Source organism: Anolis sagrei, chromosome 5, assembly GCF_037176765.1.
Source record: "Anolis sagrei isolate rAnoSag1 chromosome 5, rAnoSag1.mat, whole genome shotgun sequence".
Lineage (NCBI taxonomy): Eukaryota > Metazoa > Chordata > Lepidosauria > Squamata > Dactyloidae > Anolis > Anolis sagrei.
In genome coordinates this window covers 164071161-164087299 of record NC_090025.1, presented here as the reverse complement: position 1 = coordinate 164087299, position 16139 = coordinate 164071161, and the positions used below count along the sequence as shown (strand labels likewise).

The window sequence follows — 16139 nt, the reverse complement described above, 5'->3', positions numbered from 1 at the left end:
TCTCAGGTGAAAGCTGACCATTGAGTTCCATTAGAGGACCTAGAGATTCCTAGAGGCAGCACTTCTTTAGGCACTTGTAGGTCCTCCAGTACGATTCTTTGGTCACCCTCTGGTGGAAATTGACTATAAAGTCACATTGGAGGACTTAGGCCCCTTCTACATTGTCCTTATATCCAAGGACTGATCCCAGGTTATCTGCTTTGAATTGAATTATATGAATCTCCACTGTCATATCTGGGATAAGCAGATAATCTGGGATCGGATCCTGACAATGCGGGGTTTAGGTCTGTGGAATACAGGTAGTCCCCAAGTCACAAACAAGGTAGGCTCTGTAGGTTTGTTCTTAAGTTGAATTGGTTTGTAAGTCAAAACAGGTACATTTTTCAAGTGTAACTCCAGACATTTTATAAAGCTTTGGATAGCATAGGGAAGAGTTAACAACCCCATGGTGTTTGTTCTGCTTTCTGTGCAGAGGATTTCACCTAACTTTCTGTCCCTGTGATAATTAGATTTTGAAAAAATCGACTTGCTGTGGAAATAAGGATTGAAGATAAAGCTTCCGTGGAGACACCATTTCCCCATGAATACTCTTCCAGGACTGGATTTCACTATGAGTCATTTGTAAGTCAGATGTTTGTAACTCAGGAGCTGTCTGTACTTATTTAAATATGGTATATTTATCTTTAAATATGGTATACTTATCATCAAACAATAATAATCATGGTCCCTTATATTCAAATTAGATCCCCTGCTCTTGTCTCCAGGCTTACCTTAGAGCAGTACTTCTCAACCTTGAGGTCACGACCCCTGAGGGGGGGTCACGAGGGGGTTTCAGAGGGGTTGCCCAAGACCATCAGAAAACATACATCTCTCCACCTGTCTTTATCTTCCTTTTTGGAAACAGATGATGAATCCTCCCACCAAAAGTCCTCTTCCACTTTGATTGGCCAGCCTCTCGACCAAGGGGAGGGCAGGCGTGCTCGGTGCACGGCAGCTTGGTGCGCAAGTGCAGGTGAGGGAGAGAGTGCAAGGCTGGAGGGAGGCTCGCACCAGCAAGTCCCTTTAAGGCAGTGGTTCTCAACCTATGGGTCCCCAGGTGTTTTGGCCTACAACTCCCAGAAATCCCGGCCAGTACACCAGCTGTTAGGATTTCTGGGAGTTGAAGGCCAAAACATCTGGGGACCCACAGGTTGAGAACCACTGCTTTAAGGCATGGGGGTTCTGTGTAGGAAGTTTGACCCAATTCTATCATTGGTGGGGTTCAGAATGCTCTTTGACTGTAGCTGAACTATAAATCCCAGCAACTACAACTCCCAAATGACAAAATCAACCCCCCCCAACCCCCCCCCCCCCCCCCCAGTATTCAAATTTGGTCATATTGGGTATTTGTGCCAAAGTGGGTCCAGTGAATGAAAATACACCCTGCATATCAGATATTTATATTACAATTCATAACAGTAGCAAAATTACAGTTATGATGTAGCACCAAAAATTATGGCTGGGGGTTACCACAACTTGAGGAACTGTATTAAGAGGTTGCGGCATTAGGAAGGTTGAGAAACACTGCCTTAGATCATTATATTTTATTTAAAAATAAATAGTTCCAATATCAATATCAAATAAGGGATAAATTAAATGGTGAGAACTTGGGAAGCATACAGATATTATTCTTAGGAGAAATAATGTACAGATTGTTCACATATTGGCCCCACTGTAGCTCTTTCCTCTGGCAAACATTTCTAATTGGCTTCAATTGCATCTCAGTGGGAAGGGACCAGAATTTCATAGGATCAAAGAAAAAATAGGTGTTAACATAGTTGAGAGTCAAGTATACCAAAAACCCGAATGAGACAGAGATGGTGTCCATGTGCAAGAACAGTGGAAGATAAAGTTCTTCACTGCAAATAATAAAAACACATGGAAATTATCTTCCCCCATCCTTCACTTGAATGAACAGATTCTACAATCCACTGACTTTTTTGCAGCAATAATATCAACAATTGGTCCTTTTGACAGTTTGAAATATGTCCCATTACCGCCTTTGGTTGATGCAACTATTATAGTCTTCCAGTTCTAGGCCACAGACAAGCAGGAGTGGGAAAATTAGGATCTTCTGAGTTCAGGATCTTTAAAAACCAATGTCTAACTTCATGGAAAGGAACCCAACACATCCAGCACCAAAGGAGCTCGCATGTCTATGTGTGGTCAGTTTTCCAACAGTTGGTAAAAGACTGGTGTTTTGGATAAGGAAACATAGGAGAAAATGTTTGGCGTGGAAAACTAGGTTGGGATATTAAATGGCCGATTCCCTATGGTATGAGAGTATGTCCAGGGGAATGGAGACCTGCAAACGATCAAGATCCATGTGGCCTCCAAACTCCATCATGGGTATGACTCCCTCCTCCTCCTTAGTTCCTCCACCCAAATCTGCCCTTACATGCAAGTCCTCGTCCTCCTCTTCATCCTGGCTGGCAAGAGCCAACTCATTCTCATAGCAGAAGGCACTGGGCGGTGGTGGTGGGGAAGGCAGGATGGTAATCTTACTTTCCTGCAATTCCCGAGCAGAGCAGCAAGGGGTTCCAGCCACTTCATAGGTCTTGTGGAAACGTGAATAGTCCACCTTATAGCGCTTCTTATCCTCAAAGACAACAGGTTCAAAACGGTGTCCCCAAAGGATCTCACTGGCCAGGTAGGAACTGCGGGCCTGGGTGGTCATCGCTGTAGCTTCCACCATGCCCTCAAGGATGACAACGATCTCAAAGTCCTCCCTCTCCAGATCTTCTTTACCCATTGCATAGAGTGGACTTTCTTCGTCGATCTCATGAATAATAATAATTGGAGACACTAAGAAGATGCGGTCCAGACCTATGTCATAGCCCACGTTCAGATCCCGCTGGTCCAGTGGAACATATTCACCTTCTGCTGTCATGTAGGGCTTGATAAGCTGAGCCCGAACATGAGCTTCTACAATATGGCTCCTCCTCAAATTTCCCACCCGCCACATGAGGCAGAGTTTGCCATCCCGTAGAGAGATAACAGCGTGATGGCTAAAAAGGAGGGTCTGAGCCCTTTTCTTAGGGCGGGCCATCTTAGCCATGATGGTGCCAATCATGAAAGAGTCAATAACGCAACCCACAATAGATTGGACCACTACCACCATGATGGCTAGCGGGCACTCCTCAGTCACATATCGGAAACCATAGCCAATGGTGGTCTGTGTTTCAACTGAAAAGAGGAAAGCTCCAGAGAAGCCACTGACATGCTTGATGCAGAGTTTTGTTGTGGAAGGATCATTTCCTACACTAGGGGCATCTAGGTCACCGTGAAAGAAAGCAATGATCCAGAAGAGGAGGCCAAAAAACAGCCAGGAAACCAAGAAGGTTGCTGAAAAGATCATGAACATGTAGCGCCAACGGGTGTCCACACACGTCGTGAAGATATCAGCCATGTAACGCTGGGACTTGTTGCTTAAGTTGGCAAAGTAGACATTGCACTGGCCATTCTTTTTAACGAAGCGGTTGCGGCGTTTCCGTCGTGGGGCATGGCTTTTCCCATTCCGGCTGTGACCATTAATTTTTCCGAGGGAAGCGACTTTGTGCCTATCCTCTTCAGTGGAGACAATACTGTACCTTATGAGTGGGGGAGAAAGAGATTAGAGTTAAACATGGAGGAAAGGCATCGGTGTCGCCTTTTAAAAAATCTGTTTCCCCAATGGCCTGGGTTTGGAAATAACTAGTTTCAAACAATATTACTTATAATGAATTCCTTTGTGCAATAAGTAAGATACAAATGAAACATAAACATAATTCCTTTTACAGTAGTCAGTGTGATTTTAATGTTATTTTTATAGTTCCTAAGTATGTTTTAGCCAGCAACTGCATTTTTAAGTAATTAAAAGGCCTCAAATTACTCTTTAAAATCACAACTATATTATTAACTAATTACCTTTGAAAAGTCTTAAAATGGTAGCTGTAACTAATTGCATTTTAATATTAACTTTTCGAGCTTTCAGTTCACTGCTTCATCTTCCCTATTTATTTATTTATTTTATTTATTTGATGCACTTATTAACCGCCATTCTCAGCCCTTACGGGCGACTCATGTACAGTACACATAAAAAGACAGTTACAAAGGCCAGTATCAACAACATATAACTATACGACAAATACAAACTACATAAAAATCCGCTTCGTCTCTTAGTAGAATCATAGCCAGTCTCATCTTCCTTATACCATTCCAATTCTCATTACCGTAATGTTGTTGCTTAGCACTTAATTAAATGCCCTCTCGAACAGCCAGGTCTTAAGGCTTTTTCGAAAGGACATGAGGGAGGGCGCCTGTCTGATGTGTGCCGGGAGAGTGTTCCACAGCCGGGGGGCCACCACCGAGAAGGCCCTCTCCCTCGTCCCCGCCAGCCGTGCCTGTGATGCAGGCGGGATCGAGAGAAGGGCCTCCCCAGACGATCTCAAGGTCCTCGTGGGCTCGTAGGCCAAGATGCGGTCAGAAAGGTATTTTGGGCCGGAACCGTTTAGGGCTTTGTAGGCCAAGACCAGCACCTTGAATTGGGTCCGGTAGCAAATCGGCATTTGGGTCCGGTAGCAAATCGGGATCCAGTGATTCCCTACCACAGAATCACTGGATCTATGTTGGATGTTTCATATATTGCTCACATTTTGCTTCAAAAAAAAAAGAATGGCAGAGAGTACAGTGAATCCAGGGTCACCAAGACAAATGCACAACACTGACATTTCTTTACTCAACAAAGCTTTAGTAAGGTTTAAAAATACATGCAATTAAAGTAATGTTATATTCTTTAATATTCTATTTTTTTGCAATTTTCAGATTGTTTGGTATGGGGCAATTAGAATATAAATAAAGAAGAAAAAATATTTATGTAGAAATAAGAATGAAACAAGATGTAAATACCCCGAAAGTATTAGATCTAGGGCCCCCGAGTGGCACAGCAGGTTACACCGCTGTGCTGCTGATACTTGCTGACCAAAAGTTTGATGGTTCGAATCTGGGGAGTGGGATGAGCTCCCACTGTTAGGCCCTGCTTCTGCCAACCTAGCAGTTTGAAAACCTGCAAATGTGAGTAGATCAATAGGTACCACTTCTGTGGGAAGGTAACGGTGGTCCATGCCATCATTCTGGCCACATGACCTTGAAGTTTTCTACGGACAACGCCGGCTCTTTGACTTAGAAATTGAGATAAGCACCATTCCCCAGTTGGACATGACTAGACTTCATGTCAAGGGGAACCTTTACCTTTTATTAGATGTTCAGAAAAGCCAATGGCTAATCACATCTGTGTATTTTTTGCTTAAAACTACAATGAAATTCATAAGATTGGCATAAATTGAAAGGTAACTTGAAGGCACTGCACACAGTAAGGAATGAAAGCACTCAACCCCCACATGTGTATTTACCACATATTCATTTGGGCCATCCTTTTCAATCTTCATGTTGTCCAAATCAAAATTCAATACTCCACCTTTTAATCTATTGAAAGTAATGTGATGGAAATGTCCATCTAGCACAGAGCTTAGGAATCTGTATACCTCTAAATCAGTGGTTCTCAAGCTGTGGGTCCCCAAGGTGTTTTGGCCTACAACTCCCAGTAATCCCAGCCAGTTTACCAGCTGCTAGGATTTCTGGGACTTGGCCAAAACATCTGAGGACCCACAGGTTGAAACGGCTGCTCTAAATGTTGTTGAACTCTACAGCTCTCATCATCTTCACCACTAGCCACACTCACTATGATTTGTTGTGGCTAAATCCCACCAGATTTGGAGAGCCACGGATTTTCCACCTCTGGATAGCCAGCACTATCAAATCACCACTATTGATTTGACTGATAGGCATATACCATTCTCCAACAAGGAAAGCCACTACTTCAACAATTACAATGGCCTCCAAGTCTTGACTAGAGAGGAGAAAGTAAGCACAAGCAGCATAGTAGTGGAGGGTCTTTGAAATAGTGCTTTTGTAACTTTTTCATTCTGAACTGCACAAACCTGAAAGACTCTATTTTCTGCTCTGCTCACCATTGTTGATTTAACTGTGCATCTGTGACAATGTTTATAAATTTCCAGAATTCGAGATAAATCTGTTGCCACAGCAACAAACATGTTTCCCAGAATCTTCTATCTGAAGCCAAACATGTAATTTAGAGATCAAGAGACAAAGGGTTGGCAGATACCCTCAAATAAACTCCTCTCTCCAAGAGCTTCAAAATACATGCCACCCTCTCTGTCTCCTAACCAGAAGGGAGTTGCTCCAGCTGCAGATTCACCATGGAAAGTTTTGTGTGACACCATCATTTTCTCATAAAATGTGTATGTAAGCAATACTGATTAGAAATATTTTAATACAGAGCTATGTGTCGTGACATGTTAATGTGTTGTCTATAGTGTGTAGATGTGAACGTAATGAGAAATGACAAAAACCTTGAAACTATATGTTATTATCTTACAAAAAGGAGCCTCCCGTGGTGCAATGAGTTAAACCATTGTGCCGGCAGGGCTGCTGATCAAAAGGTCAGCGGTTCAAATATGGGGAGTGGGTGAGCTCCCATCTGTCAGCTCCAGCTTCTCATCTGGGGACATTAGAGGAGCCTCCCACAGGGTGGTAAAACATCCAGGAGTCACCTGGGCAACTTCCTTGCAGATGGCCAATTCTCTCACACCAGAAGCATCTTGCAGTTTCTCAAGTCACTCCTGATACACAAAAAAAATCTTACAAAATGTATATTTAAATATATAAATGAAAGATTATCATGATATTTATTGTATCCCCATATATTTTGTAATTAGAATTTATGTATGTGACCATGTCTTATAAGAGGTAGGATTAATCTCCGGTTTGCCTGTAAAACTGAATTACTGTGTCACGAAATAATACATGTCGAAAAAGTGAGTCACCAACATAAATACTTGGAAAGCTCAATTTTAATGGATAATGGTGAGAAAGAGTGAAATCATGTGCACTATTTGAAGTCCAAATGGGTTCCATCCCAGTCTCTCAAGTCAGTATCCAGACAGAGAACTAGAAAAGCTACGTGGGATTCTCTCACCTGTTTATCCGGATGCTGCCCATGACTCGTTTTAACATGAGAGGCTACTTGTTAGAGAGCCAAGCGGTTTCCACCTGTGTGAGAGAGTGGTTGTCGCACCCAGCAGTATACAAAGGACAACAAGGTAAAGGCGACTCAGGGCTGGTGAACTGATGCCATACTTCCCTCTACAGTAGAGCTGATACCTGTATTAGAAATAGAAGAGAGAGAAAATCATAGTTCTTTCACAAGTTGAGCCAAGTAAAGCTAAAAATGGGTCGGCATTTTAGGGGCCTTAACACCATAAAGGTACCAGATCCTGTATGATCTTGGAAAGCAATACAGAATTGGCCTTGGTTGGCACTTGGATGGAAGACTGCCAAAAAAATACCAGATGTTGTAGGCTGTATTTCAGAGGAAGGATGGTAAAAATACTTCAGTATTCCTTGCTTAAAGAAACCTTATGAAGGTCATGGGATCACCATTAGTGACAGGTGACTTGAAAACATGCATACGCATTTATGCTGCTCTACCTTTCTTCCACTACAGAAGAACATATAACCCAAGCATGGGCAAACTTGGGTCCTCCAGTGTTTTTGACTTCAACTCCCACAATTCCTAACAGTCTCAGGCTCCTTCCTTTTCCTCCTCAGTCACCCAAGGAATGTTAATTCTGGTTAATTATTACTGTTGCTGTGTGCCTTCAACTTGTAGGTTTTCCTAGCAACATTTGTTCAAAGGAGAATTGCCTTTGCCTCCCTCTGTGTGGGTTGCTTAAGATCACTCAGTGGGTTTCCAAGACTGAGTGAGGATTCAAACTCTGATTGTCAAAGTTATAGCATCAAGTCGGAACATCACAGCTTTTCCTACTTTCTCAGCAACTTTTAGTATGCCTAATATTCTGTACCTTCCTTCCATTTTCCACCTTTCCCACCCACTTACCTCTACTGCTGCAAGCTGTGTGCAAAATGAGAAAAAGTAGTTTGTATCCAGTTAATTCAGCTGAAGGGAGAGGAGGAACAGACTCTTGCCCTTTCCAGTTTTCCTTTCTTTCTGTTCTCGGGCTTCCTTAAATCCAGTACCTGGATTTTTCTTTTAAAAACAGTAGATGTGTGTTTTCTTTTTCACAAGGTACTGAGACAGACAGTTATAGAGACTCCTGGCAGATCCTTTTGTGATCCTATCTTAGCAGTCTCTCTCAACATGGCCATTGTAGGTCTAAACCAGTCATTGCTCATCAGCCTGCTGTCCAGAACTCCAGAAATGGCTGTTTTAGGAAAAAGCCGAGAGGCTTTAAAAGCATCAAATATACCCACATATAAGTCTAATCAGAAGACATTTACTTCTTGGGAGGAGAGCAATGACCAATCTTGATAAAATAGTTAAGAGTAGAGACATCACATTGGCCATGAAGGTCCGCAGAGTTAAAGCAATAGTATTCCCCATAGCGCAAAAGCTGGGTTGCAGCTAAACATCAAAAAAACCAAGATTATGGCAACAAGAATGATTGACAACTGGGAAATAGAGGGAGAAAATGTGGAGGCCGGGACAGACTTTGTATTTCTAGGTGCAAAGATTACTGCAGATGCAGACTGTGGCCAGGAAATCAGAAGACGCTTACTTCTTGGGAGGAGAGCAATGTCCAGTCTCGATAAAATAGTAAAGAGTAGAGACATCAGACTGGCAACAAAGATCCGCCTAGTCAAAGCCATGGTATTCCCTGTAGTCACCTACGGATGTGAGAGCTGGACCTTAGGGAAGGCTGAGCGAAGGAAGATAGATGCTTTTGAGCTGTGGTGTTGGAGGAAAGTTCTGAGAGTGCCTTGGACTGCGAGAAGATCCAACCAGTCCATCCTCCAGGAAATAAAGCCCGACTGCTCATTGGAGGGAAGGATACTAGAGACAAAGTTGAAGTACTTTGGCCACATCATGAGGAGACATGATGTGGAGACTGAAGCCTGGAGAAGACAATTATGCTGGGGAAAGTGGAAGGTAAAAGGAAGAGGGGCCGACCAAGGGCAAGATGGATGGATGGCATCCTTGAAGTGACTGGACTGACCTTGAAGGAGCTGGGGGTGGTGACGGTCAACAGGGAGCTCTGGCGTGGACTGGTCCATGAGGTCACGAAGAGTCGGAGACAACTGAACGAATGAACAACAACAATTCCCCATAGTGACCTATGGATGTGAAAGCTGGACCTTAATAAGGAAGGCTGAGCAAAGGAAGGTAGACACTTTTGAACCATAATGTTGGGGGGAAATTCTGAGAGTACTTTGGACCACAAGAAGATCAAACCAGTTCATACTCCAGGAAATAAAGCCCAACTGGTCATTGGAGGGAAGGATATTAGAGGCAAAGATGAAGTACTTTGAGAAGACAGGAAAGCTTGGAGAAGACAATGATGCTAGGGAAAATTGAAGGAAAAAGGAAGAGGGGCCGACCAAGGGCAAGATGGATGGATGGGACCCTTGTAGTGACTGGGGGTGACCAAGGCTGACAGGGAGCTCTGGCGTGGGCTGGTCCAGGAGGTCACGAAGAGTCAGAAATGAGTGAACAAATAAACAATAACAAATATAAGTCTAGAAAGTTTAGTTTAAAAACCAACCCAAAAAACTGGATCAACTTATTCACATGTCAGTGTGAGTATTGTACTTTAACTCTTTTTTAAAAAAAATACATTTTTATTGAGTTTTGTAAATATATACAGTGATATTCGGTGAGGGGGAGGGAAAAGGAGAAGGAAAGGAGGAAAGAGGAGGAAAATATTGTACTTTAACTCTTATTCAACAAAGGAACCGTTCCTTTCTTTGAGTACGGTGGCAAAATGCACCTTCCTGAAAAAACATAAAATGAGCACTGAGCCCCTTTATTGCCTCATCTGCGGTACCGCTTTTGGACTTTTTGAATGCATGGGTGGAGAAAAGGTGATGGCAGCCAGGGACAGCCTCTTGGGTGCCATTAATGCTCTTTCCTCTCTGCAGAATAATCCTTGACTTATCCATAGGTCACAACAAAATTCATACTTTTGACCCAAAATCTAGCCTCGCACTTACACATGCTGTAGACTTATACATGAGTATATACAGTAGGAATTTTGGAACACTTTTGGTGCTGTAACATAAATGAGAATTGGAATAATTACAGTGTTTTGAGTCAGGCATACAGCATCATAATTACCAAACTGGAGATCAATCAACTATTTTTGGAGGATCTTGCTGATTTACTTCAAATGCTAAGCACAGCATTATTAAATCCATTGTAGTCTTCTACAGCTTTAATGTGTTAATATATATTTTAGTGTATTTAAATTATTGCTCTAAAATGTTTAACCTGTTAGTATTGATTTTACCTGTATACTGACCTGACATCTTTTGATATAGAGTAGGATAGAAATATTTCAATCAGCCAATCATTTGTTGATATCAGAGAGCAAGCAGGAGATCCCTTGGCCTTCAAGACAACATGGTTGGCATCCCATAGATCAGAGTTTTGAGTGAACATTAGGCTTTTTGAGCTTTGAAGGAATGCTGCATCCCTTTCTTACCCATCCCACCCGCTAAAACTCTTTTACTTTGCTTTCCCTTTCCTTCATAACTTCATCTCCTCATCTTTTCTTCGCTTAATGATTTCTACATTGACCATTGCAAGATTTGAGGATTTTAAAACAAAGTTTCCTGGGATGGATCACGAGCTCCTATGTGGTGTTTGACACAGAAAAACCATTTGGAGACAAAGAGGGCAATCCCTTTTCCAAGATGTCCCTGCTACTTCTTGGTTTAACATCTTTCAGTGTTGGAATTAACCAAGTCATTTGTCATTATCCTCTCCTCATTATAAGCAAAAAGTCCTAATGTCACCTATATCAATATACACATGATGACAAAATTAATAGTCAAGTACATATGAATGTATGCTTCTTAACTAAAAGTATATCTTACTATTTTAAATCTCTTTTTGAATAGATTTGGCTATATCCTAAAGTCATTCCACTGGCTGCCAATTACAAGGGTAAAGTACAAGGTGAGGGTTTTGACCTTTAAAACTCTACATGGTTTGGGTCTAGGCTATCTAAGGAATCGCCTTCTCCCATACCATCGAGTCCACACACTTCAGACTTTTGGGTGTCTGCTCCAACCTGCCAGAACCTGACTGGCAGCCACCACCCAGAGGACCTTTTCATCGGCCACCCCAAGCCTGTGGGACAACTTGCTGGTAGAGTTCCAACAACTAAGTCAGCTTTTGAAACTTAAGACACAAGTGAACACCTGTCTCTTCTGGCAGACCTATCCAGATAGTCTTTAAACATAAACATGAATTCTAATATATGTCCTTTGTTTAATCCAGTGGTTCCCAACCTGTGGTCTGTGGACCACCAGTGGTCTGCAAGAATGAAAATATAGCTTGTGGCCTCACCATTACTACAGCGTTGTCTTGAAATCACGCAGCAACAAAAGCCATTGGTCTCATAAAACCCTCTTATAGTGCCGAGGCAACGGGAATGTCTGGAGGGGAGGGGCTGACTACCATGAAAGATTACTACTACCACATCAGATCTAGATTATTAAATATAGTTTTCTGTGGGCGAGCAGATGGCAATTACTGGATAGCATACGTTCTGTATCAGAAACTATTGCTGATGTGTTCTGTCCAATGCAACTTTCTGAATCAGCACCCCAAACTGAATCTAAAGTTGACCAAAAAAGGATTTGTAACCCTTTTGGTACTGTTTTTGGTCCCTGGTCAAAGTGGTTCCTGGTCAAGTGGTCCCTGGTTAAAAAAAAAAGGTTAGGAACCACTGGTTTAATCTATGTTTTGTCTGTTTTAATATGTATTTCATAGAGATACGTTTTGGTATTACCTTTTATGGAGGTACATTTTAGTATGTGTATTTGTAGTGTTTTTGCTGTGTTTATGTATTTTAATTGTTTTTTAACCCACCTCGAGCCTTGAGGAGAGGCGGATAAGAAATAAAATAATAATAATAATTATTATTATTATTATTATTATTATTATTGCAATAGATACCCCACTGAACTCCCTCTAAAGTTACTTTGAGGAAGAAACAGTTTTTGAAGAAAAATATGCTATTCACTCACTTATTCTTTTTAGATATACCCACAATTCCTCCAATAACCTTGCTTGTCCTCACTGTTAAACCTAACACACAATTCTAGATCAAGCTGAAAGAGAGGGAAGGAGTGGCCCAATCATAAGGAATAAATCTCATGATCCAATGAAGTCTTGGAGCCAGATCTTCAAGTTTAGTCCAACTGCTTAACTACATCTTTATTTTATGCTATATTCCAAGTGCATGAAAAAAATCTCAATAAGAATATTTTAAAATTAGCAATTTTATTTTCAGCCCCATTCCTAACTATTCTGAATATTGAATGGCATGTACTATTTTTGCACACTGAGTTGTTATTTTCATTAAATTTCCCAGTCTGCACCCAAGATCACTTTCTGGATTAGTCAACACCAGTTATGTTCCTATTCAATCCCTGTTAGTTAACATGTGATCTTGCTTTCTTTTCCCTCCAAACATCAATCCCTCTATATATATATAATTGAATCTAGAAAGAGGGAGAGAAACCCAACAATACAAAGCACATCATAGAACAGTAGGAACGAGAATTTAGAGCTTTCTCCAACATGGGGCTCCCAGAAGCTCCCATGACCCCCAGTTAAAATGTTCACAACAATTAGACAAAGCACGGAGTCCCATGTGAAAGCAACCTTAGGTTACACCATGGCCAGCCTTTTTCTGGCTGAAATAAAGACAAGATGGGAACTCTTTTCCAATTCACATACAGAGGTTGACTGGACTGATAGTTGACGTGAATGCTGTTAACAGAATAGTAGCCTCTTTGCACTTGAGTAGTAACCTCTTTACACCTGAGGCAACAGACTAGTTTTAGGAGTGTGTTCCCAGAACTAACTGTATAATATCAACCCAATTTCTGTCTTTCAGTTTTCAACAACAGGGAGTTCACAAGGAACAACCAAGGCTGTGACTGTTACCCACCAATATCTGTCACTCTGTGTAATGATAGGTTTGGGCTTTGGGCCCCCAGGTGTTTTGGAGTTTGGCTCCCAGAATTCCTGAGCATTGGATAAGATGGCCAGGACATCTGGGCATTGGAGTCCCAAACACCTTTTGCCATAGCCTCAGTTTGAATTGTCTGCTGTACATTCGTGCTCCAAAATGCCATTAAGAGACTACAAAATTTGGGAAAGGTACTTTTTGGATTATAACTCCCAAAACCATTGACTACGAAATTCTGGGAACTGAGGTTCAAAGGTAACTTTCCCACCCTCTGAGGTATAAAGGGGGAAAAATCACGCATCCAAGGCCCAATTGCCCAATGAATGTCAAATATTCCCAGCTCTATGAAGAACAACAGGACCCAAACACTGTGCTGACCCCTTACAATGTAGTTTTGAAATAGAGCACCCAAGGCATTAGTATATCAAATTAATATTCCATTATGTAATAAAAGTACTTCTGGGGGAAAGAGAGTGAGGTTGCTTATTTGAAACCATGCATTTTGAGAGCAAATGGTGTAAGTCTCAACAGCAGTATAGGAGCATTACACTCGTAGGCAAGAGGGTCCTTTAAGTTAGTTTCTTTTCTCCATCTTCATTCTCTAGTTCTGACATTCTGCCTACAGATTTAAGGAGCTCAGCAACGAGGCTCAGTGTTTCAGCTCCAAAAACCAGCTGGTTGATGGTGGCATGGGCATGGTTGGTGACCCGGAGGAGGTTCTGCAAAGCAACATCAACATGCTGTTTTACTGCTCCCATGTTGGTGGACTGGCCAGATCTCAGGCTTTCATTCTCCACTTTGTAGCAAGTCAGCTCAGCCTGGAGTAGTGCCATCTCTTGCTTCATCTTCTCCATGTCACTTTCTGCCTTCAGAGCTCTTTGAGTCATGCACTGGAGGCTTTGTTCTGCATGTTGTACCAATGCTTCCAAATCCTGAGCCTCTTTCTCCTCTTTGTTCATAGTGGCTTGGAGCGTCCTCTCAAGATTTCTTACCATGTGTGTCTGGCTTTCAGAGTAGTTCTGGATCCTCTTGATCTTCCTCCTCAACATGGAATTTTCCTCCTTCAGCTCTTGGTAGCTCAGCTGTGGAGACACGTACTCGATTTCCTCTATAGGTTCTTCACGGGCAGCCATCTTGGTATGAGAAGGACACCCAATACATGGTTCATTGTCAGTGAATGGCCATGAAGAGAAAGCCTCCATCCCTGAAAGGCCAGCAGAGTTGTAATTATATGGGTCACACGGGATCATGTTGGCCAGTCTGGCTTTGTCGTACCTTTCTCTCCAATCATCCTCATCGTCAACCTCTAACAAATGATCAACAACAGTCTCCTCCTTGTACAAAGGCTCTTGAAATTCTAAGCTCAAGCCCAGTGGTTCTGGAGACAGAGAAACATCTTCAAGACCAAGGCTCTGCCTGGCCATTTTTCTTCGGTTACTTCTGTTTTTGGCTTCGTGTTGTCTCACCGCACCACGGTTCTTATTTTTGGGCCCTTTCAAAGGAAATGCAGATGGATTGTTTGGGTATTTCACTGGGTTGTCTCCAGAGCTGACGTGGCTCTTGAAGTTGTCTGCTGGAGGAGGTGATAAGTGGTGATGGTGGTGGTGGTAGCAGGGCTGGGGTTCTTCTTCTTCTTCCTTCTCTTTCAGGCCTCGGGACTGTGAGCAGCCTGTGAGAACTGGCCGTGGCATTTTGTGGGCACAACTGCCTTCTATAGAAGTTGCATCCTTCCAGTCTTAGCACCAGGCCAGGTCCCACTTCTCCTCAAGCAGTTTAGCCAGCCCTTGTTGAATATAGTGCCAGTGCTGTTGGCCTCAGTTCAACGGCCCGCTGAAGCATCTGAATCTATACCTTCATGCACACGTCTCTTTAACAGTGGAGGAAGCAGAGGTTACCTGGATCTATGATGTCACCAACTGACAATACTTCATTTTGTGACTTCACAGGCTTGAGAGAGGCAAATAGCTAGAACAGTTTTTACAGCTTTTTTACCCATGTCTAGTTATGAGCGGTAGGTTGAGTTCACATCTGATACTGTATCTGCTATTATAATCTTATCCTATTTTTTGATGTAACATGGGATAGTCTACTGTATCAGGCCCTGTCTTCAGTGCCAGTAACTATCTGAAATACTGTTTCAGCTATAGATCAAGGGAGACTTACAGGTAAGCTGAATCTTGTTGCTTTGTTGAATGAAATTAAAAGGTGGTGGAGAGAAAGAAAGAAGGTATGATTACAAAGTCCAATAAAAATTATTAGTGTCTTTTGGGTTTTAGGCCTGTTTCTGGGATTATTTGGGATGCTGATTCAAAAAATAGTAATGGGTTTAGGGAGCTGGAGAATCTCTATTTTGACAATAGTTGACATCTTTTCATGACCTCACAACCTCTGAGGATGCTTGCCATAGATGCAGGTGAAACATCAGGAGAGAATGCTTCTAGAACATGGCCATATAGCCCAAAAAACCTACACCAACCCAGTGATTCCAGCCATGAAAGTCTTCGACCATACATGTCTGTAATGTTCACTGAGTTCTGCCATTTGTGCTATAATAGAATTGCTATAACTGAAATATTATATGTCCAGGGACAACAGCAAGAAGTTATGGTGATGTACAGTGCCAGACCCTGAGAACATTCTCTTAAGCAGCAAACAAGCTCTGCATACATTCTGTGTTGGTCGCATAGACTTCAAATGAAGATGACAATGAATGCATTAGATATTGTTCATGCACAGTGTTGCTGTCTGAGTAACTCTGAAGTTCTGTGAAAAATTATGCTTGAAATTAACTTTATCTTGTCTTGATCAGTGCTGTGTGTGGGTTGAACTGAAAGCAGCACTGGGATTTAATAGCTCCATTGGCCAAAATTATTGTTTGTTATTTGTTTGCCTTCCTATTCAGTTTCAGAGTTCATTCCAGCTTCACATTTCACTTGGAAAATACATTAGGGCTGATATTTCAATCCTACCAAACAATGGGAAATATTTTCCTTTGCTTCTTCACCACAGTTCCTAACCTACAACAGCACCATTACTTTG

General features: G+C 42.1%; 2 protein-coding genes across 2 annotated transcripts in view; both read right to left on the bottom strand.

Moving 5' to 3' along the window:
• Window positions 1-1606: 1606 nt before the first annotated feature.
• Window positions 1607-16139, bottom strand: part of KCNJ4 (potassium inwardly rectifying channel subfamily J member 4) — a 33480-nt gene continuing 18947 nt past the window's right edge. The window contains exons 2-3 of the mRNA XM_060777059.2: window positions 7076-7260; window positions 1607-3629 (exon numbers count right to left, since the gene is read on the bottom strand). Of these exons, the coding sequence (XP_060633042.2) occupies window positions 2294-3629; window positions 7076-7113 (1374 nt within the window). The 5' untranslated portion in view covers window positions 7114-7260 and the 3' untranslated portion in view covers window positions 1607-2293. The remainder of the gene's footprint in view (window positions 3630-7075; window positions 7261-16139) is intronic.
• Window positions 13670-14791, bottom strand: LOC132775533 (endosome-associated-trafficking regulator 1-like). Its single transcript, XM_060776252.2, has one exon. It carries the CDS (start codon window positions 14789-14791, stop codon window positions 13670-13672), a length of 1122 nt encoding a protein of 373 aa, XP_060632235.2.